Genomic DNA, 27723 nt, shown 5'->3' with positions numbered 1-27723 from the left:
ATTTGAACGAGCTGCTTCACTCAGTTATTGAGGGGAAGAAAACATTGATGTCACCTGTCAGTGTTGTCAAAAAAGTGGTGCGCACACTGTACTGTCTAGCACGTCAAGGGTGATAAGGCATGACAACAAATCCCACTTGGATTGTTAAGACTGTTAAGATGGTTCAGAAAATAGTAGCACAAATATGTGGAGCAATAAATAAATGTGGGCCCTGTGTATCATTGTTACCTGTCATTATGGAGTTAGTGATCTTCCCTTTGTTGTTTGTATTACGAAATATTTTCTGAGAATTAACGAAAACAAAAAATATATATTTTCTAAAAATACTGGCCTTTTAGCATAAAAAGAACTCTTTGTGAATATGCTAAAAAAAGTTGATTGTACTGTAAAAATCACACATAGATTTGCATATCAACTAAATACTGCTGATACTAATGTTAACTATTCTAGACTGGCATTTCATCAATGTGTGTGTGTGTGTGTGTGTGTGTTACTAGATTATTACACCATAAACACTCTACAGAGTTCAAAGCCAGAGGCAGGGTTAGTCAAAGCATTAGTTTGCCTTACTGAACAAATTTGTCCCTTGCCTTGTCCCTTGGTTGGCACTTGTCGTTGAGCTACCTACAAAAGGACAAAGACAACGAGGATTAAACTTGAAAGATGTGAAGGTCCCTCTTATTTTGCATCTTTATTTCACTATTAATCACTAACTTCTTCAGTTTGTGATTTCTGGATTACTTCTGGCAGTAGACTTCTGTTAGACTTTTTGGCAATTGTTAATAATCTCTGTGGACTATGATGAGTACTTACAGTATTGCAGCTCAGACTGTGTCAAAGATACACTCATAAATCAGTCTGACAAAGTATTCAACCGTGAGCGTTGAGTGAAGCAGTGAATTCTTAATTTGACTGCCAGCACATCTGTTTGTCACATGCACTGCAGTTACTTCATCCTCTCCTTGAAATTATTAACTGACTTGGCTTTTTAATTTATGAGGCTCTAAAGAAATATTACTGAAAACTTGGATTTCAATCAATTTCTACTTTTTATTATCATTATCATAATATTTAAGAGAATTCAGTCATTATAGCTCTAAGCTTGATTGCTGGATATCCTCAATTTTAACATATAAATAACAACCCTACATCTGTCGAGTTGCTGAGACAATACTGTATGCAGATTTTCCCAGCTGGTCTGACCTTAAAGTCAGGGTCTTGACCTCATTAAAAGAGCCCACTAAACAATTCTTAACCGTTCCTTCCTCCATTCTTCCGCAGCTTCCTCTCTTACCCTCCTTGCTGACGCCCAGACAGCCTTTCAGCTCTTGCAGGGAAATGCCCCTGTCCTTATTCAGGTCACAGTAGTCGGTGAACTTGCGGGCGCATTTCTTCGGTTTAGCCTTCTTCTTTAGGTACCTCTTGAAAGGTTTTAGTTCCTTCTTGTTGATGTCATGGCTACCGTTGTTATCCAGCTGGGCAAAGTACCAGTGCACCACTCTCTCCTCTAGAGTGTGACTGGGGTCAGGCTCCACAAACCTGGTGAGGGTCAGAAAAAAAATATGACAAAAACATCATCTCTTCATACATAATAGAATAAACTAAGCATTTACATAAAGCAAAGATAAATTGTTGCAAATACGTAAGATTTGCTAGTCAGCAGTTCTCAATCCTGCATGGCACACTGCCATTTGATGTGTTTGATGCGATCCTTTTCTTTATTTCTAATTGAATAGAATTACACAACTCTGTGCAAATGAAATAGTTATTGTAGTTATTTGCTTTAATGCAGATATTACACCTTTTTTTTAATTAAAGGTCGGGAGTCATGTGCATAATCTTAAAATGGTTCTCTGCTTTGCACAATTTATTCGAGCTTCAGTCACATCTATACACAGTTTTAGCACTGATGGAAGGTGGGCCTTAAAGGGATAGTTCGCCTCTTTTGACATGAAGCTGTATGACATCCCATACTAGCAATATCATTTATGAACATTGACTGACCCCCTGCTGTGAGCCGAGTCCCAGCCTAGTTTTGGCGTTGACAAAAGTAGTCCGGCTGGTTGGCCGGGGTTTAAAAAATAAAGCGTTTTGCTTCTCAAAACAATATGCGTTCAAAAGAGTAATACATTTGCATCACAAAATCGTTCTTCAGGAAAAAGTCAGACCTCACACTCGCTTGGCGCTATTTTCTCTCCCTTCGTATCACTGCGTGCTGCCACTTGCCGACAGCCGCGCCTGTACGGTGTTTGCTGCTCGGAAGCAGGGGACTGCTCGGTCTGCACTTTGGTCTGCACGGTCTACACAGCACGCAGTGATACGAAGTGTTAAAAGTTTTCAAGCAAAAGTCAGTCTGTCAGAAGCGTCGTGTCTTACCTCCCACCACCAGAGGGGGCTGGTGAGTTTATGGCTTGCACCATATCTGTGGTGAGGGCATCTAACAAGCTTGTAATGAATTCCACTTTCTTCCCCTCTGGGCAGCCTGGTACAAATCAAAGACAAAAGTACACTAAAATTACCTTCCACCAGTAATTTGGGCCATTACGGCACAGTGAAGCTGAAGTGCCTCTAAAGCCTCGACACCAGTGAATCAGCATGACAGATCTCAAACAGAGAACGTCTGTTACGTGCTTAAAAAATGCATTCAATCCCTGTCCAGAGTGTGAAGAAAAAGTGTATCTGTTACATGGCTGACAACCAAATGCAGGTGAATTATTACTGCATGAACATATTATCAGTGTAGGCGATAGTTTGGATGTTTTGTAAGAGAAAAACAGATCTGAGGCACATGGCGTGAGGTTGGACAGAAGTGTGCTGTGATGAGAGAGCTCTGTCGAGCAGTGCAGACCCGTTAACTTTTATGACACAATTCTGAACACCTTGGGTAGCTCTTTTTAATTGCCCAGATGTATGGTTTTAATGGCATGCTAAACCAGTGCAAATTTTTCCCTCCTAATTGTGTCTCTTAAAAGGGAAACTTCAAACGCAGCTGCATAGTAAACTAATCTTCTCATTCTGTCTTTTTTTTCCTTTCTCTCAACCTTTCCCAGTCGATCCCTTCTTCCTCCTCCTCTGAGCGTTTGTGGCCTCCCAGTCCTCTATGCCATTCTTTTCTTTCTCTTTGTGCTGTTCCATGGTGTTCTGTGGAAGGTGCAGACTGACCAGGTGAATCCAATAATCCAAGTATTTCCTACAACGTGACAAGCTTGAAGAGGCACCACCTTGCTGTGCCTTAATCCAAGTGTTAAATTGGAGTGTTAGCGCAAACTTTTGCGTTGTATGTGCCAAGGTGTCAAGGATATGGTGTGGTGCAGGACCTCTGGCAGCATCAGTCAGGCTCTGGGCTTATTCCTTTTCTGAAGACTTCAAAACCCAATAAAGTTGCAATAAACATTGCTAATTGAACTGATTTATCTTTTTTTTCTGACTTGTCTATGTCTTACCTTCAGGAGGCTGCTGCCAGATAACTCTCAGTTTTAAGAATCAGAAACTAATGGGTAAGCCAACCAAAGGTTAACTCAAATATCAAACATTTCATAGCAGTTTGAGTGAGAGTTATATATTTTTATACATCACTTTACGTTCGAAAGTTGTGTACTTTTTCACTAAATTTTCTGTACGTCTGATCATTTGTGCAGCAGTCCACCAACTGTTGCCACATGATGGTAACATGGACAGTATTACGCCCAGTCTGTGTGACTGCCTGACGCAAAAGGGATGTGGTGTAGAAAAACCACAATATAGCATTTGCTCAAACCACAATGAAGTTTTTTGGTGGCCAAAAAGGTTCTCCTCTTACGACTGCCATGAGTAACTTTTAGCTACGTTCGCGTGTCAGAGATCCATCTCACTCTCCAAACAGAGCGCTCTGGCTGCTGTCTACTGCATGCAAAAGATTGACGATCCATAAATACACTACACAACTCCACATAAAAGAAAAATTCTAATTCTAATGATCCCCTTATGGTGCAAATGGGATAAAGAAAATACTAATAGTGCCATTGTGACTAAAGTGAGACTTTTAATCAAGTTTTCCTCTTGTGAAACTCTTAAAACAAAAACAAAGAAATGTTTGCTAGCGGCACCATAGATTTTTTGTTTTGTTTTTCCTTTTCACACAAACTAAATACTGCATATAAGATCCGATGTGAGCAGATGATCACATTTTCCTTAGAGAGTCTGGAAGTTTACAGAAACCACAGTACAGTCATTTGATGTTTTCAAATTCTTTCATAGTCCCTGTTTCTCATTTTGTAAAGTGTAGCTTTAAGAATGCAAAGAAAAAAAAGAAACATCTCAAATCTTACAGTTGAATTTGACACTATGTATTTAACAACAGACAACAGCTAACACACTTCCCTGTTCTCAGCTCAGGGTTTTAAAGTTTGGATTCAGATCAACATACAATCAACCGAATAAAGTTAATGGAATCCCAATCCTCTTTCTCAGGGGGAGAGCTCTTACATGCCACTCCTCACAGAGGTGGTATTGTGACACTCTGTGTACATTAAGATTGTACCTGAAGCTGCACGATGTTAATAGACTACCCTCTTAAGCATTCTTTACTCCCCCGCCTTGATGTGATGGCCATGAAATAATGAACTTTGTTGTGGCGGTTCAGAACATCCTTCTACAGTACATAAAAATAACTTCAGCGCCCCACAGCCAAAGCACCGCCTCCCTCAACACTCACAGCACTCACACCTTCCATAAAACATGCCACACATCTGCTTCACAGTCAGGAGTATGTTTGACTCTGTAAACTCACCAGATGGGGAATTAAATAAGAGTTACAATGCCTTCTTAAATGATGGGGAAACGGCAGGGAAACAAAAGTAAGTGAACAGTAACAACGACAGACAAGTAGGTTACAACCTTTGGTTTGGAGGAGATCTTTGTTGCAAGGAAATCTTATTTAACTGCAATAGATATTCAGTTAAATAAGATAAACTACCTCTTTTTTTTTTCAAAAGGTTTCATCAGTTAAGTCAAGTTCACCATTATAGGCTGGACTCATGTTGCCTTTAAACACAAGAAATTCACAGGAAATAATATAGACATCTACTGTTAAACATAGTTTAATATCATTGATAAAGCTGACTTCTTGCTCTCATTGCATCATCTTCATATCAGATCTAAGTACAAAGTTATGTTAAAGCAAACCAAAACGTTCACTACTGCTCCACATTAAAAAAGTTTTCAGCTGTAGAATTTGGGGTGGCTTATTAAAGTTTTTTCTATGTGGTTGCTCACCAGTTCCTCTCTTGTTGCACCATTGATAAATTACCTGTTCAAGTGCATTTAGTGTCACTGTACCTTCAGACAGATAAGCTCTGAAACTTTAAGAAATTAAACTTAAAATCTACAAATTATAAGAAAAATGTTTTGTTTATGTTTAACAAAACCGTAAAATAAATGTAATACAGTTTCTGTAATTCCAACCCCAAAGTGAATTTAAGAGCAGTGAAAAGTAAATGAAACCTGTCAGGTCTCTGCCATGGAATGGGTCTTCTGTGTCTGTGATGCGAGATCGTGCAGTTCCGTCACACTCCGGTGTCTTGTACCTGTGAAAAGGGGATGAGGACATGGCAGCATGAGACAGAAGCCGGAGAAAGGAGGAACGTGTCTGAGAAATCAAGGGTGAACATCGTCCATGCTGACAGATTTGCTCAGTCACAGACAATAAAAGATTTCAAACATGGTGTGGAACTAAAACTCAGCGAAACAAAAACACCTTAATCCTTCTGAAGCAATTGTCCTGCATGAACTTGCTGCAGGAGAAATCATTTTGACTGCCTCCGTTATGGAATCCCGAACTGCCTTTGATCCATTTCACAGCATGCCATGTGTACATGGGGAAGTCTGACGTCTTGAAAGTACAACCTTTTGCCTTTATTCTTGCCCTTATTCTTCTGTGTGTAAGGAATTATTGAAGGTAATTAACCTTTCTTCTTATGATTGCTAAACTGAAAGAGAAACTTGACAAGCACAAATCCACAACAAACTGTCTGGCATTAACTGGCATTAACTGGCATGACTCGTTTTCTCCTGGCTTTTGTACCCGTGGTTCTTGAATGCAATGGAAAACAGACCATGTGTGTCTCATTTGTTTTTTTTTCCCCTTTTCTTTTAAAAGCAACAGCAAGTCGTCGTTTCTTCTTTCACAGTCTGCAAAGCCCCAGATCCAAGATAGGATGTCTGATGCATGACTCTGCACAATGCTGCCCAGAGGAAAGAAACTGGGACGAGACAAAGTAGAACACATTTCTATGTGATGAAATAATCACCTTAATATTTTCATTCAATATCTTGGAAATACAGATGAGAATTTGGCTAAAAAGTACTGGATCAATTTTAAGATGTCATACTTTACTTTTATCCGCAGTTACTTGAAGAACAAGCACTGGTATCTCATTTATTTCAAACGGGACCTGCTGTGTATTCTAACTGAATACAGTTGTCTTTGTTTGGAAAAAATCTGTAACTCATAAACTAGTAACACATAAACCAACTTGTGGAGAATGAATGACATCCCGTCTATTTATCAGTGGATGCTTACATTTATTCAGACATCTCTTTCTCTACTTCTGTGTCTCTAGTGTAATATTTGTGTTCTCAACACAAATTTAACAAAAACATCTTACACAATGAAAACATCAGTGGTGGGGAACATCATGACCTAACATGGACCTAGATTCTTCTGACATGAGGCTTAAAAAACAACAACAAAAAAATAAAAAAATATGTCTCCACCATTTCCCAAAAGCAAAGTAAACAGAAGCAGCTGAACTGAAAACAAAAATCATGCCAGAGACAGAGTGTTTATACCTAGCTAACCAATGTTCTCATCAGTGCAGTGAAACTAATCAGTCTGCCAAGTGAACTGGTAAGAGTAGACTGGTCTGAAAGTAGAGGTGTGACTGGATGGATTGCTGTTTTTCTGTTTAATTTTCCATGGAATTTGGTACAAATATATATGTTTCCCAAAGGAAGAAAATTAATAAATTTGGGGATCCATCAATTTTCAGTTTTGTAACCATGAGGTTTGCATTTCTGGTTTTAAGGGAGACATCTCTTGGTAAGATCACCCTTATATTTGGTACAAATAGAAGTCTCTAAGATTCTAAGAGCTGCATTTTAGTGTCATCATTTGCTTAAAATTTTACTTTGTCCAACATTTTCTTTTGTAAAACTTCACTGATCTGAAAGCATGGCAGTACACTCAGCTAAATATGAATTCCGTTACACATTAAAATGAACTACCGCAGAGTACTTTGAAGGAAATACTAAGCAGATGGTTTTGAATATTGTTGCAAACCAATGTTGTTACAGTTACGATCCTGAATTTAGGTAAATATAATTTAGGTAAATATAAATATGAATTTAGGTAAATATAAATATAATATAAGATAAGATGAACAACAGCACATGGCATATTCCACTGTGTCACTGTTTATTCAACAACAACGAAGCCAAAATGCAGAAGCAGTGTGAAAAAAACAAAGTCTACACTTTACGCTTGCTTAGAATAAGTAGCAGGCAGGTGCTGATAATAAAATTAACTTTATTAAATGATCATCAGTAAGTGTGAGCACTTCTATAAATGCAGACTTTTTGGTACTTTGCTGGTCTGGAGCATCCAGGTGTGTGTTAACACAATGCCAAAGGAGAAAAACATCAGCAATGATCTCAGAGAAGCAATTGTTGCTGCCCATCAATCTGGGAGATTTTATAACCATAAAGCTTAACTTATTGTCCATCATTATAGAGTGTGAACGTTTATTCACAAGTGGAGAACATTTGAGGGTGCCAATCTTCCCAGGACTGGACGTCCCAGCAAGTTCATCCCCAAGCCAGACTGTGCAATCCTCAGAAACTGAAAAAGAAAAACCTAGGAGCTACATCTCAGATAGGATGTTAAATGTTAAAGTTTGTGACGTTACAATTAAAAAAGACTTTTGGTAAAAAAGAATAAGTTTGGTTTGTTTAGAAGTGTAGCGTGAACAACCCTCCTCTCTAAAAAGAACACGGCAGCACAGCTTAGGTTTGTAAAGTTACATCTGAACAAACCACACGACTTCTGGAACAATGTCCTTCAGACAGACAAGATCAAAGTGGAGATATATGGTCATAATGCACAGCAGCACGTTTGGTGAAAAACAAACAGAGCAAACTTTTAATTCCAACCGTCAAGCACTGTGGTGGAGGGCTGATGATTTAGGCTTGTTCTGCAGCCACATGACCTGGACACCCTGCAGTCATTGAGTTAACCATGCACTCCTCTGTATACCAAAGTATTTTAGAATCAAATGTGAGGCTATCTGTCTGACAGCTAAAGCTTGAATGAAACTGGGTCATGCAGCAGGACAGTAATCCCAAACACAGCAGCAAATCTACAACAGAATATCTGAAAAAGAAAAGAATCAAGGTGTTCCAGTGATCAAGTCAAAGCCCAGACCTCGACCTGATTGAAAAGCTGAGGCGGGTACAGCAGCAGTGTATCAACAAATGACCATAATACTCAATGAACTCAATTAACTAAATAGTGACACAGTGTAATATATCACGGGTTGTTGTCCATCTGAGGTTTAGAAGATTCTTTCTCTGCTGTGTCCACCAGATAAAGGATAAAGGATATTACCTTGTGGAGGTTCCAGGAATGGGCCGTCCTGTGTCCACCAGAACACACCAGCAGTAGCCTGTGGACTGGTGGCACTGGACTGCTTTGTAAAGACCTCCAGGCCCACAGTCTGGGATGAAAATGTCCTCGCGAGGACTAGACCGAGCCTCCTCTAGGGCATTCTGTTTCTCCTGGTCACAAGAGGGAACTTTCTCTAAAATCAGGAGAAACACACTCAATGCAGAGAGACAGAGTTGGCCAACCTGACACAGAGAAAAACACATTTAAATAAGCTGTAATAACATTCAATGTGACAGTGTATGGAAAAAGTGAAACGGGATGATTGAGTGGCTGATTAGTAGTTCATCATTATTTAATTAAAGTTCTCAAAATGTGTTTACAGAATGCTTCCAAGTGTAGATCACTGTTTATAGTCAGCTTACCTTTGGCTCTTCTTTGAGCAGTTTGACTTCAGTATAAAGCGCAACAACCAATACACCATTGCCAGCCCCTCCTCAGCTTGTATTAGGAAATCTTCACCACAATCGTTCATAGGTTTCTGTTCAACAACAGGCTTCAGTCCTGCAACGCCTTGTACACTGTATTTACGTTCACATCCATTTAGCCCATTTCTCTCTCTTAAGCCAAATACAACAGAGTCACATGCTGAGCTTGTCACCACGGTGATGAAGTGTGCTTATACCACTCTTGAACAATTTTTCATTTACATTCAAGAGTGTTATGAAGAAAAAACGAATAACAACAGAGCCAAACTGACTATTGGGAGCCTCTTGACTCAAGGTGGTGACATGTGGTGGTGTTTTCACATTGTAGAACATTCTCTCCAACATGAAACTGTGGAGGGAGAAGTGGTTGAATCCTTTACTTAAGGCTGGATCAAACCAACAGAATTGTTACCCATTATTACAGTTTCCTTCCCATCTGTTGAGATTTGAGGCCTCTTATGGCTTATTGTTTCGTTTAAAAAAAATGTTTTTGTAAACGCAGCCAAAAACGAAAGAAAGACTCAAAATTCAATAGCTTGGCAGACATTTTACGACATAAACGCCATAAACTGTCCAGAGAGTAAGATGCATATTCCGATGCCTAAACTATGCAGAAGACTTTTTTTTTTTTACCCATAATGATGACTTTTAAAGTTGACAACTAATTGGTTAATCTTTTAAACCCTGGAATATCTTTTTAATCAGACCAAACTGAACAAACATGGACACCCTGTGTCACTTGGGAGTGTTCTGAAATACAGAAACCATCCCTATTCTACAAGGACAGAGTCAAAAGTTGGCCACCACAGAGTTAAACTTTTCCACCCCTCTGACCACCCTACAAAACCAAGGGTGAATTACTCTTATTACTCCATGGCTGCAAATCCTAAATGGCATGTTTAAAGGTCCACTATGTAGGATTTATGAGTATCTTAGTGACGGAGTGCAATGTAATCATTACTCTGTTTTCATTATGCAAAGAATAGTTCTGTTTTCATTGCCTTTTAGGGAATCATTTTAATCTACAAGCTTTCCCTTGGAAATTCCTTTGGCATTTCTTTTTCACATATGCAACTTTTCTGAACACAGCTACACCTACCTATGTTTTCAGAGAAGTGTTGCAGTGAGTGGGGTATGAGCATTATTTGCAGTTCATCAGTTCCAGTGCCACCCCAATGAGAGAAATGGTCTTAGCCCCTAAAAAGTTTCTGGCTCCGCCACTGTCTCAAGACCGGAGTGAGATTGTAAAACTGGCAAAGATTGGCATTTTTACCTTTGACCTTATAAAAACTGTCGATTAGCGTAAATAACTTTGGTTTTCGAGTGCATCCATCCATCCATCCATCCATCCATCCATCCATCCATTTTTTATACCCTCTTAATCCAACTGTCGGGTCGCGGGGGGGCCTATCCCAGCGGTCATTGGGGGTTTCGAGTGCATGTCTACCAAATTTGTTGCAACAGAAATGAAGCGCAAAAAAGACTACATCAGTTTTGGTAGTGATATGACCTCGTCACTCTATAACAAATGCCATACTAAGCATAATGCAACGGGACAGGTACTGTTTTTGTTTTTTTTAATAGAGAAACAGTACTGACGCCAACAAGACAAAACAAAAACATCATCCTTCATGGCAAAGTTAATAAAGATAGAGATGATGGTGGTGACAGGTCTACCAAGGTCACATTCTGCATGGCATGGCTGCCAACACAGAACCATACACCACTGCTTCAAATAACCTTTTTCCTCCAGGGAAGACTATACTCAACAGTTCTTTACGATGTTCATGCCAAGGTTCTTTCATATCCAAATTATTTAGCACTGTTTATTATGCAGAAGATCTGCTGGCGCCAAGCACTAAGATTCCCTGAAGAAAATAGTTTTTGTACATATAAATGGAAAAAGGCTGGATGTGAAATTCAATCTGTGTCCTCTCTGCCTGCCTTAAATATCTGCAATTCTACTCTATTTATTTTTTGTTTTTGTTTCCTTTTCAGTTTTATTTCTCTTCCCTTTGCAGGAACTGAAATAGGAGGAAAAACAAACTCTCAGAAAACAAATATTGTTGAAAAAAGAAGAAGAAGAAAAGAAACCTACACAAGTGGAAGCTCGGAAGAGCTGCAACCATTTACTCATTGTTGTGGTGATTTTCCTCACGGCAGCTTGATAATGAGCAAAAGATGACCGACCGAAGTACATTTGATGAGAGCAGGTTGCCCCATTCTTTGCATTCTACTTTGGTTCTTCTCCTTTCTCCCCTTCACTTTCTTCTTCTTCTTCTTCTGTTCCCTGCTTCCCTCCATCCTAATTCCACCCTCTTTTAACCCACACCACCCCCATCTCCCTGAACTCTCTCCTCTTCACTTCACTCCAATGGCTTTCAGCTGTGGAGTAATCGCTGCAATATTGTTTCTAGCGAGCCTTCTCTGCAGTTAAAATAGCTGAAATGTTGGGAAGAGGGGGAACTCTGGTGAGGTTTTGTAGGTGCATGTGTTTGTTTAAAGGCACATAGCACGGCAACAAAACCAGAGAGATGATTGAAATCTTAAGTCATAGGAAATTTCAACCAGTTTCTCAACACAGTTGTTACTTCTCAGCATATCGTTTATTGTATTCTGTCACTGTCTTCACTTAATGTGCTGAAACGTAAAACACACCTCAATGCTGCGCCACACTGGGCATGAAAATAGGATTAAAAGGAGAAAAAACATTTTTCAGACAGCCAATGTTTACGGAGAATCACACTCTTAGATGACATGATCCCATTAATATTCCTTCAACATTCTGTTTTCTTTTACTTGCCTCTCTGCAAGGGAGGATCTGCGCTTGGTGAGTTTCTGGTTCTCCACACACTCTTATAAATGAGCTGCTTGACATCGCGCTTACCCCTTCATGCTACATTTGGACAAGGGCACGTCTAAGTCTGGCAACAAAGCACCCGTTTGAAAAAATGGATTTTGCTTTGCTTTTCCTTAGCAAACATGTTTCTCTTACACAGTCTCCACATCACTCTCAATCATAATTATGGGGTATCCAGAGAAAGAGCCAGTAAGTGAATAATGTCGCTTATGTGCAGACAGGAGGACTGTGTTGCGAACCCAGGTTTTCCAGCTTGTGAGAAAAAGACAGAGCGGTTCTGATTCTGTTGAACTTCAAAATAATGTCCTCACCTTGCAAGCAGTTTTACAAAGAGGGAAGACAGAAAGTGAACTGTATAATCAGATAATCACTTCAGATGACTGATAACATCATGTCTCAGACTCCTCCGGACTCAGGCCTCAAACACTGGCAGGATGAAGCAAGCTCCAGGCCCAATAACAGGGGTCACACACGCCAATGATGGAAGAGGTATTCCAAGTCTTTGACTCACTAAAAAGTTAACTTTGTTACAAGCAGTCCTCCATTTCGAGGTTTGTTTAAGTAATGCCTTCGTACAAATCTAAGGCAACAACTACTGATTATTTTCTGGGAGAGTTAATTTATGAGATATAAATTAAAACAGGTAAAAGTGACTGCAGAGAACAGCTGGGTCAAGTAAAAGTTTGAATGTTTTCAAACTAATTGAGGTTGGAAAGGAAGCAAATGAGCCACCCAAACAAGAAGAGGTTTGTATGGACGTCAGAGGAAAAAAAGAACAACTTCTTACTTTATTTCACGGTCTTGATTGATAGTTTTATGCCCATTTAGTAAATTATAGTTTCATTTAGAGTGAAACTGACAATAAAGTAGAGTATATATTAGTGTGGGGAAACCTTGTGACTGGCAAGCGGCTAGCCAGTGAGATCCAATATTTTCCAGTTTTCCAGTTTTGTCAGAGCTCGTGTAACTTCTGGTGTCAAAAGAAACCAAAAAGTGATATCATGGTGACCATCTGTTTTACAGATTGATGTAAATGCCTTGCTCAATGGTAATGAAAATCATTCCAGTTTTCTTTCTTTTTTTGGTTCACTATTCTACAATAATCAAAATACAGTTGCAAATATTATCATGCATCTCTGCAAATAGGACACTCTTTTGCTTTTTTTAGTTGAAAAATAACTGCCCTGATTCACAACCTGCTGTCACACAAACAGCTGCCAGTCACAGTTAGCAACTAGTTGGTGGGAATAGTGAAGCATTTACAAAAGAAATTCTCTCAAGAATTGCCAGTAGCAATGACAGTGAATATTGAATTTCATATACAGTCAAGAATAACATTAAGTACACCACCTTTCACTGCTAAGGTTTTATGTATCTGGATGTGAAAATACACGAGCTGGTCCAAAATGAAGTAAATTCATGTATTCTTACATAAAGAATACATGAATTAAACTGTGTAATTTTTTTAACAAAAACTAAGCCAAAATGCAAAGAAATGCAGCGTGAGAAAAACAAAGTACACTCTATGACTGCAGGGCATGTAGAACCATTTTCAGCAGAAACAACTTGAGGAGATTGTTTTCTGCATGACATTATCAGTCTCTCACATCATTGTGGAGGAATTTTGGTATCAACTTTATCTGTTGGACAGATGGCCTCATATTAGACTACTTGACTTTGGTGTCCAGGTCATGCAAGACAAGCCCAAATCATCAGCCCTCCACCACTGTGATTGACAGTCAGCATGAGGTGTTTGTGCTGTGTTTGGTTTGGTCTGAGATTAGCACTGTGCATTATGCTAAAATCTCTATTTTGGTTTTGTCTGTTCAAAGGACATTGTTCCAGAAGTCTTGTGGTATATCCAGATGTAACTTTACAACACTAAGCTGCATTGCTATGTTCTTTTTAGAGAGAAGAGGCTTTCTCCTGGGCAGCTCTTCCGCACAAGCCATACTTGCTCAGTTTTTTTCTAAGAGCGCTTTCACACCAAGATAGTCCAGGGTTCGATTGGGCAGGGAATGCCGAAAAATGTCACACCTTCATTTGGTTTGGTTCACTTTCGTACTGCGGACCAATCCTCCCGGACATCACTCAGTTACAACAGCTGCTCGTTTGAGGCAGTATTGCCCCAAACAAGCACTGACCCGGAAGGAAAAAACGGAAGAGGAAGGAGATCAATTGGCCAGGACCAAAAAACGGAAAAGCATCCCCTTCAGCCAGCTTGTGCAACGTCAAATTCATCCGGTCTTGAGGTTTCTGTTTTTACTTTGGTGTTCAAACCTAATTGCTTTTTCACAAGAAGCTGTCAACTATGAGGAGCAGGCGAGACAGCGAGCTATCCAGCATGTTGCTCTGTACGTGTCACTGCATCTCTTTGGTTCGCTGGACTGTCGGTTTGCATTTCCCACTGTAAGCGAACCACACTAGGGTTTATTTGCTAACTAACCGAGTCCCACGTTTTCAGGTCGCTTGTTTGGTCCGCACCAGAGTTTAGATGAGCTTTCACACCTGCCCAAACAAAGCCAACTATCTGAGGAAATGAACTCTGGTCCGTTTAAAGTGGACCAAACAACTCTGGTGTGAAAGGGCCCTAATAGTACTGTCATGAATGTTTAACACGCTAACAGAGGCCCGTAGAGTCTGAAATGAGATGGTCTCCAAATATTTTTGAAATGGCCTTAAAACCCTTCCCAGATTGATGGGCAGCAACAATTGCTTTTCTAAGATCATTGCTGATGTCTTTCCTCCTTGGTGTGTTAAATCACACCTGAACGCTCCAGACCAGCAAACTGCCAAAACGTCTGCATTTATGGAGGTGCTTACACTTATTGATGATCACTGAATTAAGTGCATTTGATTAGCAGCATCAGGCTGTACTTATCCTTTTAATTCACACAGAAGCAGGAAAGGGGGACTTTTGTTTGTTTTTTCCGTTTTGGCTTAGTTATATTAAATATATCATGACACAATATAACATGTCATGTGCTGTTGTTTGTCTGGGATTGTATATGTTAAACCTTAGATTTAAAGAAGGTATACTTTGTTTTTCACATGACTGCATCTGCTGGACTAAATAAGCAACTACTCTCAAACAAGTTCACCATATCGCCTCAACAATATGACACTCTTGTCTCGCCACTTGTTTGTTTTTTTTGCTGACCCTGTTGGCCAAAAACCATGCATATTTCCACCTAATCACACATTTTATTGCTTTCCAACTCTAAAATATAGACAGGAAGCAGCAGCATGCATTCATATATGTGCAGGTTGACAGGTGCTGATACTTAGCATGTGGCTAATTAAGTTGTTGTTTGTTTATGTGACAAGGTTCCATAGATTAGTTTACTCGATTAGATTTTTGGAGCTTAAAAGCTATTAACTTGTTTATAGTAAATTGTGGTGGACTTGAAGATGGAAAAATGCTAAATAACAATCAACAGAAAAAAAATAAATAGTTCTGGAGGTTCTGATAAAAAGTAAACATTGGTCCCATATATCAGCCAAACAACATTTCCATCCAATCCTAATACACACAAGACTCACAACCCCCTGCCTCATTCACTCCCTGACTCCGTACAGAAGCGTGAAAGCTGTCCAGCTGCCCAGAGGGTAGTGAACATGTCGTGGAGTAATTGAAAAGGAGACAGAGAAAGCTAAACAAATTACACCAAAGGAAAGAAAACAAGAAACATAATACTGGCAGAGTGGGCCTCTCTTCAAACAGGGAAATGTTTTACATTTCGTACTAGTGGCTTTGAAAGTAGTTATAAAAGAGTCAAGTTGACGTACACTTTATCTGGGGTTCAGACAACTCTCCTGATATAATTTCTCCACAAAAGTCTTAAGCCACCCCTGCTTTCTTTATATGTTGCAAGAAAATGAGAAATTGCGCAGCTGTATAGGACAAAAACAGAGTTTTGTACATTTCTAAGGAGCTTGAAAGTGAATATTTGTTCTGAGCACCTTTATTCTTCAACACAGCCAGAACCCTCTTAGAAAAGCTTTATTGTCATTTCTTTAAGTAGTCTTCAAAAATAGTTCTCCGGGCTTCTTCAAGGACATTCCAAAGCTCTTCTTTGGATTTTGGCTGCCTTTTGTTCCGTTCTCTGTCAAGATGATCCCACACTGCTTCGGTAATGTTGAGGTCCAGGCTCTGGGGAGGATTCATCACTGCATAAGACCTGTTGCCTCTGATTTTCAGTCCACTTCTCGTCTCGTTTGGTATACCTTCCTGACAGCCACTTTCCATGAAGACCATTTCAGATGAGTCTTCGGTGAACAGTGGATGGATCAACTGAAGGTCCAGATGCATTTCTCAGGTCCCATCAGGTCTTTGTTGGATTTTTTGGGGAGGATCTTTAGAGACATCAGTGTTAGATCCTGATCTGCTGTAGATATTTTTTTTAGGTCTGCCTCTTCGTTCATCCTCTACTTGCCCAGTTTCCACGGATTTTTTTTTAGGGTGAAATATGCCAAGTTTTCCACTAATAGTGTGCAAAACTGTTATTTTACATCTTTCAAACTGTCTTTGGTATTCTTTATAGATGCAACTAAAGATTTAGGAGGACATTTTGTGACATCAAAACTTTACATCAAGCTTCTAATAACGAAATATCTAAAGATACTATTTAAAATTAGCTATTTGCTAAGTTGTCTGTTATTTGTTGACAACACTCATCACTTGAGTAGGTGCTTTTTTTTATGCTGGAATGATTCCTGGGTCATTACACCCCTCTAATCGGAAAAAAATCAAGCACTCCTCAAGTACTTTTCAATGTGATTATTTCAACATTTCGCAGTACACCATGACTGTGAAAATTGCATATACTAAAACATTGTAGATAAATTGGAAATGATCATATTACTTCCTCATTATATGAAATCAGTTGTTATTGAGTAATAAAGAACGGAAATTATGCTTTGTGATGTCATACTACAGAATGGTGACAGCAGATAGGGAAGAACAACAAACTTTCATCTTTCAAAAAGCTTTGCCTATTTTTGAGTATGCTTTGCATCCTATATAGCCTGTCCAACCTGTAATGAATTCTTTACTGAAAGATAGGATAAAAAAAAGTACGCTTTGAGGTAGGCAGACCTCTGAATTGTTAGAAAAACTGAGAAAGAAAAAAAAACAAAGGATTGTTCAGTGTCAGCCTACTGCTCATTTTGAACCTTCAAACACACAGAATTGAGAAGACCCTGGATAGTCGATGAATACCCTTCGAAAATCAAAGTACCAATAATTTGAGGTGGTACAAGTGTCCTTTATCGCCTTGATTTGAAACTATACAGCGCTAAAAAAAAACAAAAAGAGCAAAATAGAATAGAATAGAAGTACTTTATTCATCCCGGCCGGGAAATGACTTCGCAGTTGCAGCATACAGACAAGTAAAAATAAAAATAAAATAAAAATAAAAACCAAAAATCGCATGAGATGGCAGAAAAGCAACGACTTTTGCTACTCCACTGGCTGCCTTTACTGTACTGGTTGTGTCTACACCGCTGGTTGTTGACATGGATATAGCTGTGCTGCTATATTATTAAATTATTGAATGCAATGCAATTACAGTTTCCAGTAGCTGTATCAAAAGCCAAGCACTTTTAAACCCTTGGAAACGATTCTCTGCACCTGTGTGAATCCTCAGATTCTTTGGTCAGTTTTAAAGGGCTTGATAAAAAATTCAAAAGAAACTCCTCAATAAATGATCGGGTACTAGGACTGGACTGAATGAATTTTTAAAAAAAGCAGCCGACGTACAAAGACGAACCTCGAAAGAGCTTCAGAGAGCCTGCAGAACTATTTCTCAAGGCCACTTTAAAAGATGATGGATGGATGGCTCAAGACTTTTGCACATTACTGCTGTTTTCATATTCTGTTATTATCAATATGTGGCCGATACTTTATAGCCTGGGTGCCAGCCGAACTTAGCCCCGCCCATAAAAGATTTGGTCGGGAAGTTCAGTCTGGCTCTGCTCAGTTGGGAAATCATTATGCCCGACCAAGAATTGGTCGGACAAATCAGATTGCCAGGGCGGGCTTTATACGATGATGGACAGATGATCAACAGGGACATTATCGAGTACGTCACTAAAGAGCTGAACATGGCTGCCGCTGGAGAGCTAGGGTGTGTAGATTCTGCCATCGAGTCCGTTCTACAGGATCTCCACATTGCATTCATTTAGAAAGACGAACAGAGGAACGCGATAAAGGCTTTTATCGATAGAAAAGATGTTTTTGCCATCCTTCCTACAACAAGTGTGTGTTGCTTAATCTACGTCACATACTACGTTGCTCTGATTGGTTGTAGGTCTATCCAATTGAGCGAAGAGGCATTTTTTCTCCTGGTTCGGTTGAAACGCCCCATACCCAAATCTCTATTGAGCGGTATCAGACTCACATTCTGACTAGAATCGTGAGTATGACGTAGTCAGGCTAGATACTTTACCCCAACTGAGAAGAAAGGAGGGGTTTATTAGTACTATGGTCAAGAACATGAGGCCTTATTTGATTCTGTCATACATAATTTATGCCTTACCATACTAAATGTGAACTATTGTCGAATGTAAACAATGTTCCGTGTGAAGCGAGTGTGCATGTCTTTAAAGCCTTTATATGTGGTGTTATCAAAGTAAGGGTGCATTTCTTTTTCTCACCTTGTTTTCTGGAACTGGAGCTGTTCTGCTTGTTTTCCTTGTAAACCAGGTGTTTTATCCATAACGTCGGAGCAGTTATCTCTGCAGTGACCGAATGAGTGTAGATCAACATCTCTGACACATTAGGGTGGTCATAAGAAAATGTTCAACCTCTAACCACAAAATTAAAATAGCATCTAAGACCCAAGTACTTCCAAAAAAAAAAAAAATCAAATATAGCATGTGGTATTTTTGACATCTGGATTTTTCCATTAGATCCAATAGTGCATTTTTATGAAATGGGATCTTACTTAAGGATATTAAATTCATGACAGACTGGAGCTTCAGTGAAGTGTTGGAATAAGCTGAGCATTGCTTTAGTACACTAAGGAGCAATGCTATGAGCTGCCTTTTAACCCATGAGGGTCATTAGGAATATGTGGTATGCACATTAGCTATGTAAGCGGCCATCTTAACGCACTGTGCTACTGGTGGAAGAGCTGTTGGAGAACACTTACCATCACCCACAGAGGGGATGTGGGTCTCCATGGTGGGTGTGGGCTTGGAGCCATCGTCTGGGTTGAGGGTGAGAAAGAAACGGAAAGAGACTACCATTATTGAGGTTAATACAATCTACTCTCCAGAACTGTTGAATGGTTGGGATTTGCACATGGCCCGGCCAAGTGAGACAGACAGAAAAAGAGACAGATAGACAGATGGAATAGCAGAAAAACACAAGACAGCCACCCACGTGTGGTTCAGTAAGTCACTCTCATACCAACATGATCAGGCTGCGCATGATGGAATCCACCTCATAATCACACTGTAATCCACCCCCACCAACCCCACCATCACACCCAATTGTCATGCAGGTGTAACTTGTGTAACTTGTGTAACTTGTGTTAATTACAACACAAACCTACAGCTACTATAATTCATTCATGTTTTTTAAAATAAGATCAATAAGATCTTCAGAGTATAATTTTGAGTAACTTCGGAAATGCCTTACCCTCAATTAAGCCTCACCATCAGCTGACTTGCGCCTCGGTGGAGGTCTATCCCTAAACTTGTCCGGATTTTTCCAGACTCTCATTAACACCGTTGACTTTGGAAGAATTATTATTATCTGGTTTTCCTTCAAGCCTTTCCTCTGGTGCCTCACTCTGCTCTGCCCAGAATCACATCTTTCATCATAGAAATGTGAGAATATTTCTTCTCCGAAAAATAAATAAATAAATTTAAAAAAGCTTAAGGGTTGAATGACCCAATGGCTTTTCCTGAAGCATCATCCTCAGAGTGACTGAAGGAGCCGTTAGGGATGAGAGATGAAATGTCTTATAGGAACCACAAAACAAAGTGCAGTTGCCTTTTTTTTTCCAAGCTCCATGGATGACCACAACCTGAACATCTGAGAATCTACACCAACATGTCACCATATAACACATAGGTCTCATTAAAGATGGTAAAACCATATTTTGATTGTTTTATGCATTATTCATGCTATACATAATTTAATGCTTTTAATCCTTTGATCAGAATTGTCACTGGCATCTCAAAATCTCTCCACTAAAAATCCATTTTTTCACCTTGTCAATATGTTCAAAGCCATCAGCCATCAGCACTAGGGCTAAGAATTTCTGCTTTGAATCGACACAGCAACATCCTTAGCCTCAGAAAGGTGAGCTGACACAGCCTGAATGTTCTGCGTAGACTATTTGGAGGAACTAGGACCAACCAATGCTGGCTACTTGCTGGATGGCGGTCTCCATAAGCAAGGTGGAGAAGAAAGTTGGTGTGTTTACATCTGGTTGACTGGCAGATGTGATATCAGATTCTGGAAGCTGTCTGGAATCTGCCTTATCCACAGATGGTAACCCACAACAGAAGTGCATATAGTTTATTTGGAGATATCACAAGGTTCCATCATAAACACCTGAGTGTCTTCAGTCTTCATTTTTCCTAAAGCCATTTCACAAACTTGAACATAAACAGCTTGATTTAGCAAATAAACTCATTGGAAAGTGGGATGTAGTGCCAATCATTTATCAGAGAGAAACAAGCGGGACAATCCAATGCGTCCCTTTCTTTTTATGTGCTTTGTCACAAGATGCCAGGGAGGATAGTCCTCCAGCAACTCAGGTTACCTACTACTCCCACCGGTTCTGGCTGACTGGGACAAAACGAGGCAGACCAGTCGGTGTCTTTCCTAAGAGAGATGGCTTGGCTGCAGACTCTTGAATTTGACCCATAAAACAGCTGAGTTTGCCACTAAGCTTGTTTTTTAATAACTTAACCAACGATGCGGAAGACACCACAGCTATGAGAGGGCCGGTCAGTATGTTTACTTTTTCTAATTTGTTTTTTCACTGTCACACTCTTGTTTGCAGTTCATGCCAGCAACCCTGCCAAAACCGCCGGAGAAAACACAATCTGCGGCACACGGTTCAAAAAGCCTACAGGGAAGCAGGGTTTGCCCAGGAAGGCGGTTGCACACCATGTCAGACTTCTCTTGAGCCCTGGGCAGACTTTTCTCTCTTCCAAGTGGTTCCTGCATCTTATGTGAAAATACTCCAATTTTCAGACAGTTGAGTGAGAGTTAGCAAACCCGATCATCATTTTATTGTTGTTTGGTCATTATTATGTGGACATAGCAGAGTGAGTTTTGCAGTCAGAGGAGACTTTGAGGAACTGCTGAGAGGCAGAGACGTGGCTGTTGCTCATTAGCATATTCGTATATATCCCCACTCCACAAATGAGGAAAAACTTGGAGAGTCATGCCTCATGCAGTGTTAAGGCCATGAGTTTTTTTTTCATGGAAAAAACTAACACAGATGATTTATTAGGGGACCAGGAACTGCCAGAGTGGGACTTTACATCTTTCTACAGCTGTAATACCATGACATCAAGTGATTTGTTCTTTTTTTCCTGCGTCAGAGAAAAAATATCTGTAGTGAATGATAAAACTAGAATTCATACCTTGTTGCAAAGTTGACTTTTGCTGTTATTCAAAAATAGTCAAATTTTCTGTCAAATGTTACATTAATATGCGAGATAAGAAATATTCAGACAAGCTGAAAGAGTCAATGTCCAAGTGGTGATGGATGTTATCTAATGCTGTGAATTGAGCTGCCTAGAATACTCACCCATGTGCAGTTTTGTAGCATCTGGAACATTCCTTGAGAAATAATTCGATCAAAAGCAAACAACAGAAAAACTGATTGGAGGTCATTCAACAGACAGTACAGTTGAATCCTTGAATCAGATCACATGTCAGATTATTGAAAACATTTTAGGGTTAAAATGACCTGATTTGATCAAACTGTAAAAAAAAAAAAAAAAAAAAATGCAATAGTTACTGTTGGTCACAGAGAAGTATGAACATAGAAATTAGCACAATTTTTTGTAGTCAAATCAAGATATATATACATATATTTTTTCTTCTAATTTCATGTTTTGAAATTCTCCTCTGTCAGTGCCATTAATAACCTGCTGTTCTTATTTACTGTTTGATCCAGGTCTGCACTGTGCGCCATAAATTATAAGGATGAAAAGCAATTAAAGTTCCAAAGCATCAGCTTTGGATGTGGGATCTCTATTGTCTAAGATGTCCTACTTTGCACTGAGTTTAATTAAAAACTATCAAAAACTTTACAAGAGGATAAACTTAAGATTAATATACCAGCATCTCCAGTGGCGGTCCGACACTGATTTACGCCCGGGCGAAACCCGGTGCAACCCGCCCCGGGCGCCTGCCCGGTCGGCCCGCCCCTAGAACTGAGAATCTCCTTCTTTCTTAGAACTAAAACTGTTACACTTGACAGAACTGCCTTCACTGCATTCATTCTTTGTTCAACTGTCCTATGACATAAGGTTGGCTGAATCCAGTTGCCTTTAGAGCAAATAAAATCCTCTAAACCGGAAAAGCTTTGAGAGGCCACCCATGTTTTCTACATTAAAAACTCCATTGAGACATATTATCTGTGAAATTTTAGAAGCAGAGTCCCTGTTTGTCAGATGGAAAATCTCAATAATTTTTTACGATTGTGCCGTATATTACAATTTCAGAAGGTACAGATGAAAGAAAGGCATAACTGGAACTAAAATGGTCAAGATTTTGTACGGTATTTTGTTCTTTCTGCAGTCAATTCTGTCAGTGATCCCATACTCGAATTTAACAGACATTCAAGGATCCATGGATTGCTGCAGTATCTTTATCTCTTCATTTACAAAAAGCTCAGCTGTCAAGCAAACATGCCAAAAAAACAAGCTCAAACAAAAACAGCTCCTAGACTGGTACTTTTGAATTGTGCAAATATGGACTTTGCACATGTCAAATGGAACTAAAATTATGCCAAAAGGCATTCTGAACTCTTGTGCTCTCTTTACCCCTCTCATACAAACAGAGGCACTCACCCACATGCACACGCAACATACAGCAGATCTCAACTCACCTTTTCTACCAGAGTTCGGTGGCCCGGGTGGTTTATCAGTTACTGACCCTGGAAATAGAAAAAGAGAAACACTATCTGAGCAGTGATTCCAGGTGAACACAGGATGCAGAGTACAACACTCTCACAGATTTTCCGGCTCATAGAAGTCTTGCGGCAGAGTTGCACACAGAGATCAATGTGTTTATTCTAGCATATCCACACTTAAACACTGGGCTCACTGTATTAACCTAACACAACCCTAATTGAATCTGCTCCACCTGCGGAAAATGATCATCAGCAAAACAAAGTTCCAAATGTCATTTCTTTGGTGCATGCAGGTAGTAGATGTCATGCGTGATTTCATTGAAAAAAATAAAATAAAATTACATTAAATTGTGCAACCAATTACAACAGAGAAAAAAAAGGGGGGAGAATTTTTGAGTGAGGGCGACTAGAAGGAAATTTACTACCTGACAATCCATTTGTCCCAGCATGAGATCCCATATATTCACGGAAGTTTCCTGAAAATGTATGCGAAATGATTGATTTGGGTCATCATATATATACAGGAGCGTCTAACATGTCAGCAGAGGTTATTTAAGAGGGAAATTGAGTTGGGCATGTTCAACTGTAGCAGCTGTGTACCGTATCAGTTTTACTGTGCCAAGATTTTAGTTCTTGTTTCATACATACCTTTGCAAGAAACAATGAAGATATTGGATCTTATGCAGGACAGAAAGGAGACAGGTAGGGATATGTTGCGTGGTAAACTATGTTTCAGGATCTCATCGAGTTTATCTCTAGTTGGACAACTGAGAAGCGTCACCGACTTCTGGTGGAGTGCAGTGAGTGTTGTAGCAGCACATCTTTTTAAAAGCAAATCTTTTTAGAAGTACTGCCACTGCAAAGATAATTTATTTATTGTATAATGTGGTGGATATATTGTGTTATTGTTAATACTGGTTTTAAAAGATGGCAATCACTTTACTGTCATGAAGAAAAGCTGAAAATCCATAAATGTCAAGTCATGTAACTCAAAGTACAACGTCTTTCAACTCTAAGGTTTTACATATTAGTATCAATAAGAAACATCTGTTTCTAACTAGACCCTAAAATTAGGTAAATTAACCTAAGATGAGCAGCAACACATCACAGAAAGTCCATCCTTAGTGCTTCCATAGGATTTAAGAGGGTAGCCGCCAGGTACTGCTAATGAAATGCACTTGATTAATTGATCATCAGCAAGTCTGAGCAGCTCTGTAAAAGCAGAAGTTTTGGTCGTTTGCTGCATTCATGGTATGGGTTCACACAACGCCAAGGAGGAAAGACATCGGCAATGATCTTACAGAAGCAGTTGTTGCTGCCCATCAATCTAGGAAGGGTTATAGGGTAATTTCACTATTTGTGCATCATTGCAGTGGACATCCCAGCAAGTTCACTCCAAGGTCAGACCATGGAATGCTCAGTAAAACTTATGAGCTACATCTCAGAATCCACAGGCCTCAGTTAACATCTTGAATGTCAAAGTTCATGACAGTACAATTAGAGAAAGACTGAAGAGGTTTGGATTGTTTTGGAAGGGTTGCAGGAGAAAGCCTATTCTCTCTAAAAAATAACTTGGCAGCACAGCATAGGTTTGTTAAGTTGCATCTGAACAAACCCCAAGACTTCTGGAACAATGTCCTTTGGACAGTGAAGACCAAAGTAAAGATGTTTGGTGAAAATCCGACACAGCATATCAAGCACAAACACATATGAACTATCAAGGACAGTGGTGGAGGTGCTGATGATTTGGGCTTGTTTCGCAGCCACAGGGCCTGGACAACTTGCAGTCATCGAGTCCACAATGAGCTCCTCTGTATACCAAAACATTTCTAAAGTCAAATGTGAGGCCATCTGCCTGACAGCTAAAGCTTGTCTGTAAATGAGTCTGTGAGTATGTAATAGAACAATGGGCCTCATGCAAGAACATTTTCGTATTTTTATTCTAAATTTCTCTCACTTTTTTCGTAAGGTCTCGTACGAACACGCCACGTCAGATTCAACAAGCGCTCTTAACTTGGGAAAAAGTGTGTAAACGACCTGCGTAAATGATGAATCACACTCATGCGTATAAGTCCACGTGCACGAGGATAGTAGATTTGCATATTCCACGCCCTAAATGATACCATATTAGGAGCTGTGCTTCCTCGCTCCTGTGCCAGGAAGTGTTGAGTGTTGAGTCATGAAAACAGCATCAAGGCGCAAAAAGAACAACTTTAGGGGCTCTGAGACTGAAGTTCTGCTTTCAGAGATCCAAAAAGGAAAATCTGTCATTTTAGCAGTGTCAGCAGTGGAATTACGGGACCTGCTAAAGCGAAGAAATGGGAAGCAATTAGGAGTGCTGTTAATTCCGTGTCACCTGTAGTTCGTAATGTCACCGAAATAAAAAAATAAATGGTCTGATATGAAAATGGCTTAAAAAAAAAAAACGTCTCGCCATGGCCAGCCGCTCGATGACTGCAACTAAAGCCGTGCAATCAGTTGTTGCCTCATCATGATGGCACTTTGATGGGGTGGTCCATGAGGGGGGTCTTCTGGCACCACACCTTCTGGTCTGCCTGGGCTGGTTCAGGTGGAGACCCTCGTTCATGGCAATATTGCGCCATGAACGAGGTATCGAGACACACCCACCTAGCCTTCAGCTCAGTGCGCTCCACGACAGCACGGGTGCTTTGATGCGTGTATGTGTCTCGTGCTCCAATTATGATTGGCGGTCCAGCCATGGCATGAAAGTCCCTCTTAATTTGTACTTGTTGGACAGCAGTGTATGGGAATTTGATGTACCGTGGGTGATAACCTGATGAGAGCTTTGATGACCAAGGGGAGCGCACGACTCACAGAGGACTGGGACACACCCGATCTGTCTCCAATCTCGTTCTGAAAGGTTCCAGTGGCCAAAAATCCAAGGGTTGTGAGGACCTGGGCGTGTGGTGGAATTGGGTTTGATCGGCGTGTTTCTCTCTGGAGTTGTGGCTCTAGCAAGCTGCATATTTGTAGCAGCACAGTCCTTGGGGATCTAAATCGCGATGTCAGCCATTCGTCTGTCTCCACACGGTCTCTTCAAGAGCCTGACGCGCTAAGTAGCAAGACAGCCGCTGGTTACGCTTCACATTGACCTTGTTATATACAGATTCAAATTAACCTTCAATTAGTGCACAATTTAAGTCAAACAGAATAATGTCAGCATAATTATGGGGTATAATGTATATTTATTTATGTTTTCTTCAAAGTAATTAAATATACAATCCATTAGTCAAGCAAACTTGATTCGAATAACAGCGGACTATTTTACGAAACTCCTACGACAGCTCTGGATCACTCGTAAATTCTGATCATACCTGAAAGAAAACGTAAAATACGAAAAGATTGGTGAATGCGCAAATTCTCGTAAATCACTCGTACGGACGATTTAAGAACAAATCTTTGCGTACGAACGGTTCTTGCATGAGGCCCAATGATCCCAAACACAGCAGCAAATCTAAAACAGAATGTCTGAAAAAGAAAATAATCAAGGTGTTGCAATGGTCCAGTCAAAGTCCAGACCTCAAACTGATTGAAATGCTTTGGTGGGACCTTAAGAGAGCTGTGCATAAACAGATGCTACAAACCTCAATGAAGTGAAGCAAGGAGAGTGGGCCAGAATTTCTCCACAACAATGTGAGACTGATAATGTCACATAGAGAACGATTACTTCAAGCTTTTGCTGCTAAAAATTTTCTACAAGATATTCAATCAAGAAGAGTACTTTGTTTTTCACAATAAGTTCTTCTGCCTTTTGGTTTTGTTTTTGTTGACTAAATAATGACACAGTGTGCTGTGGTTCATCTGAGGTTGTATTTCCTTTATAAGACCTAAAAGGAAATTAGATGTTTTTTTTAAAACCTTAGAACTTCAGTGTACTGTTGACAGTCTGAAAAACGTGGATTCAAACCTACAGGGTTTCATGTCAACAAACCAAAGGAACAAAAGCCGTCATCGGGAAGGGTGGGATTTTTCAAAGCTTGCAATCAGGAGCATTTACGCATCATTATGTGACACAAAGTCAAGAGTGTTTGAGCTCAGCCAAGGGTGAGCAGTTGTAGCCAGGCAAAAAGGCTGTTCATGGCAAATGAGACGGAAGTTGTAGATTTAGATCCAAACAAAGTCATGAATCGAGTGTTTTTATTGAAAAATACCTTTTATTTTTAATTAATTTATTTCTCTAGTCCCAATCACAACAAAAGTCATCTCAAGGCACTTTAAAGAGAACGTAAACTAGTTCAACTCAAGTGCAATGCAGCCCTATTATAATCCAATTCAATCCAGTCTGTAATGTTGATGAACTGAAAGGAGTGTTTAGGGATTCAATCAATGCCTGCAGTAAGAGATTTAGGGATAACACGTGGCCAAATATGACATATTTGCTTGAAAAATTTACAGATACACAGAAATGAATATATGTTTATTTTGGATTTAAATGAGTAGGTAAGAGGTTCAGAGTTATTAGACCCTATTATTTGAATTTCACTTGATCTCCTTGTATAGTGGATGCAGAAGGAGAAATACATAAGTTTAGCTAAGCTTAAAACAATGATTTGCTTGAACTAAAACTTAGAACTTGCTACATGCCTTTGTAGTGTGCTTCCATCC

At 39.7% G+C, this 27723-nt stretch overlaps 1 protein-coding gene across 3 annotated transcripts in view; it reads right to left on the bottom strand.

Annotated features, from left to right (window-relative positions):
- The window catches only part of smoc1 (SPARC related modular calcium binding 1), a 65892-nt gene that overhangs the window by 11432 nt on the left and 26737 nt on the right, over positions 1 to 27723 (bottom strand). The window contains exons 6-13 of one of the 3 annotated variants that reach the window (XM_075448872.1): positions 23074 to 23121; positions 19141 to 19230; positions 18644 to 18724; positions 8642 to 8834; positions 5482 to 5564; positions 2377 to 2482; positions 1295 to 1539; positions 571 to 624 (exon numbers count right to left, since the gene is read on the bottom strand). In XM_075448872.1, the coding sequence (XP_075304987.1) occupies positions 571 to 624; positions 1295 to 1539; positions 2377 to 2482; positions 5482 to 5564; positions 8642 to 8834; positions 18644 to 18724; positions 19141 to 19230; positions 23074 to 23121 (900 nt within the window). The remainder of the gene's footprint in view (positions 1 to 570; positions 625 to 1294; positions 1540 to 2376; positions 2483 to 5481; positions 5565 to 8641; positions 8835 to 18643; positions 18725 to 19140; positions 19231 to 23073; positions 23122 to 27723) is intronic. The other 2 variants (XM_075448871.1, XM_075448873.1) reach the window with 2 other exon arrangements.

This window comes from Odontesthes bonariensis, chromosome 17, assembly GCF_027942865.1.
Source record: "Odontesthes bonariensis isolate fOdoBon6 chromosome 17, fOdoBon6.hap1, whole genome shotgun sequence".
NCBI lineage: Eukaryota > Metazoa > Chordata > Actinopteri > Atheriniformes > Atherinopsidae > Odontesthes > Odontesthes bonariensis.
This window is presented reverse-complemented; position numbering and strand designations above follow the sequence as displayed.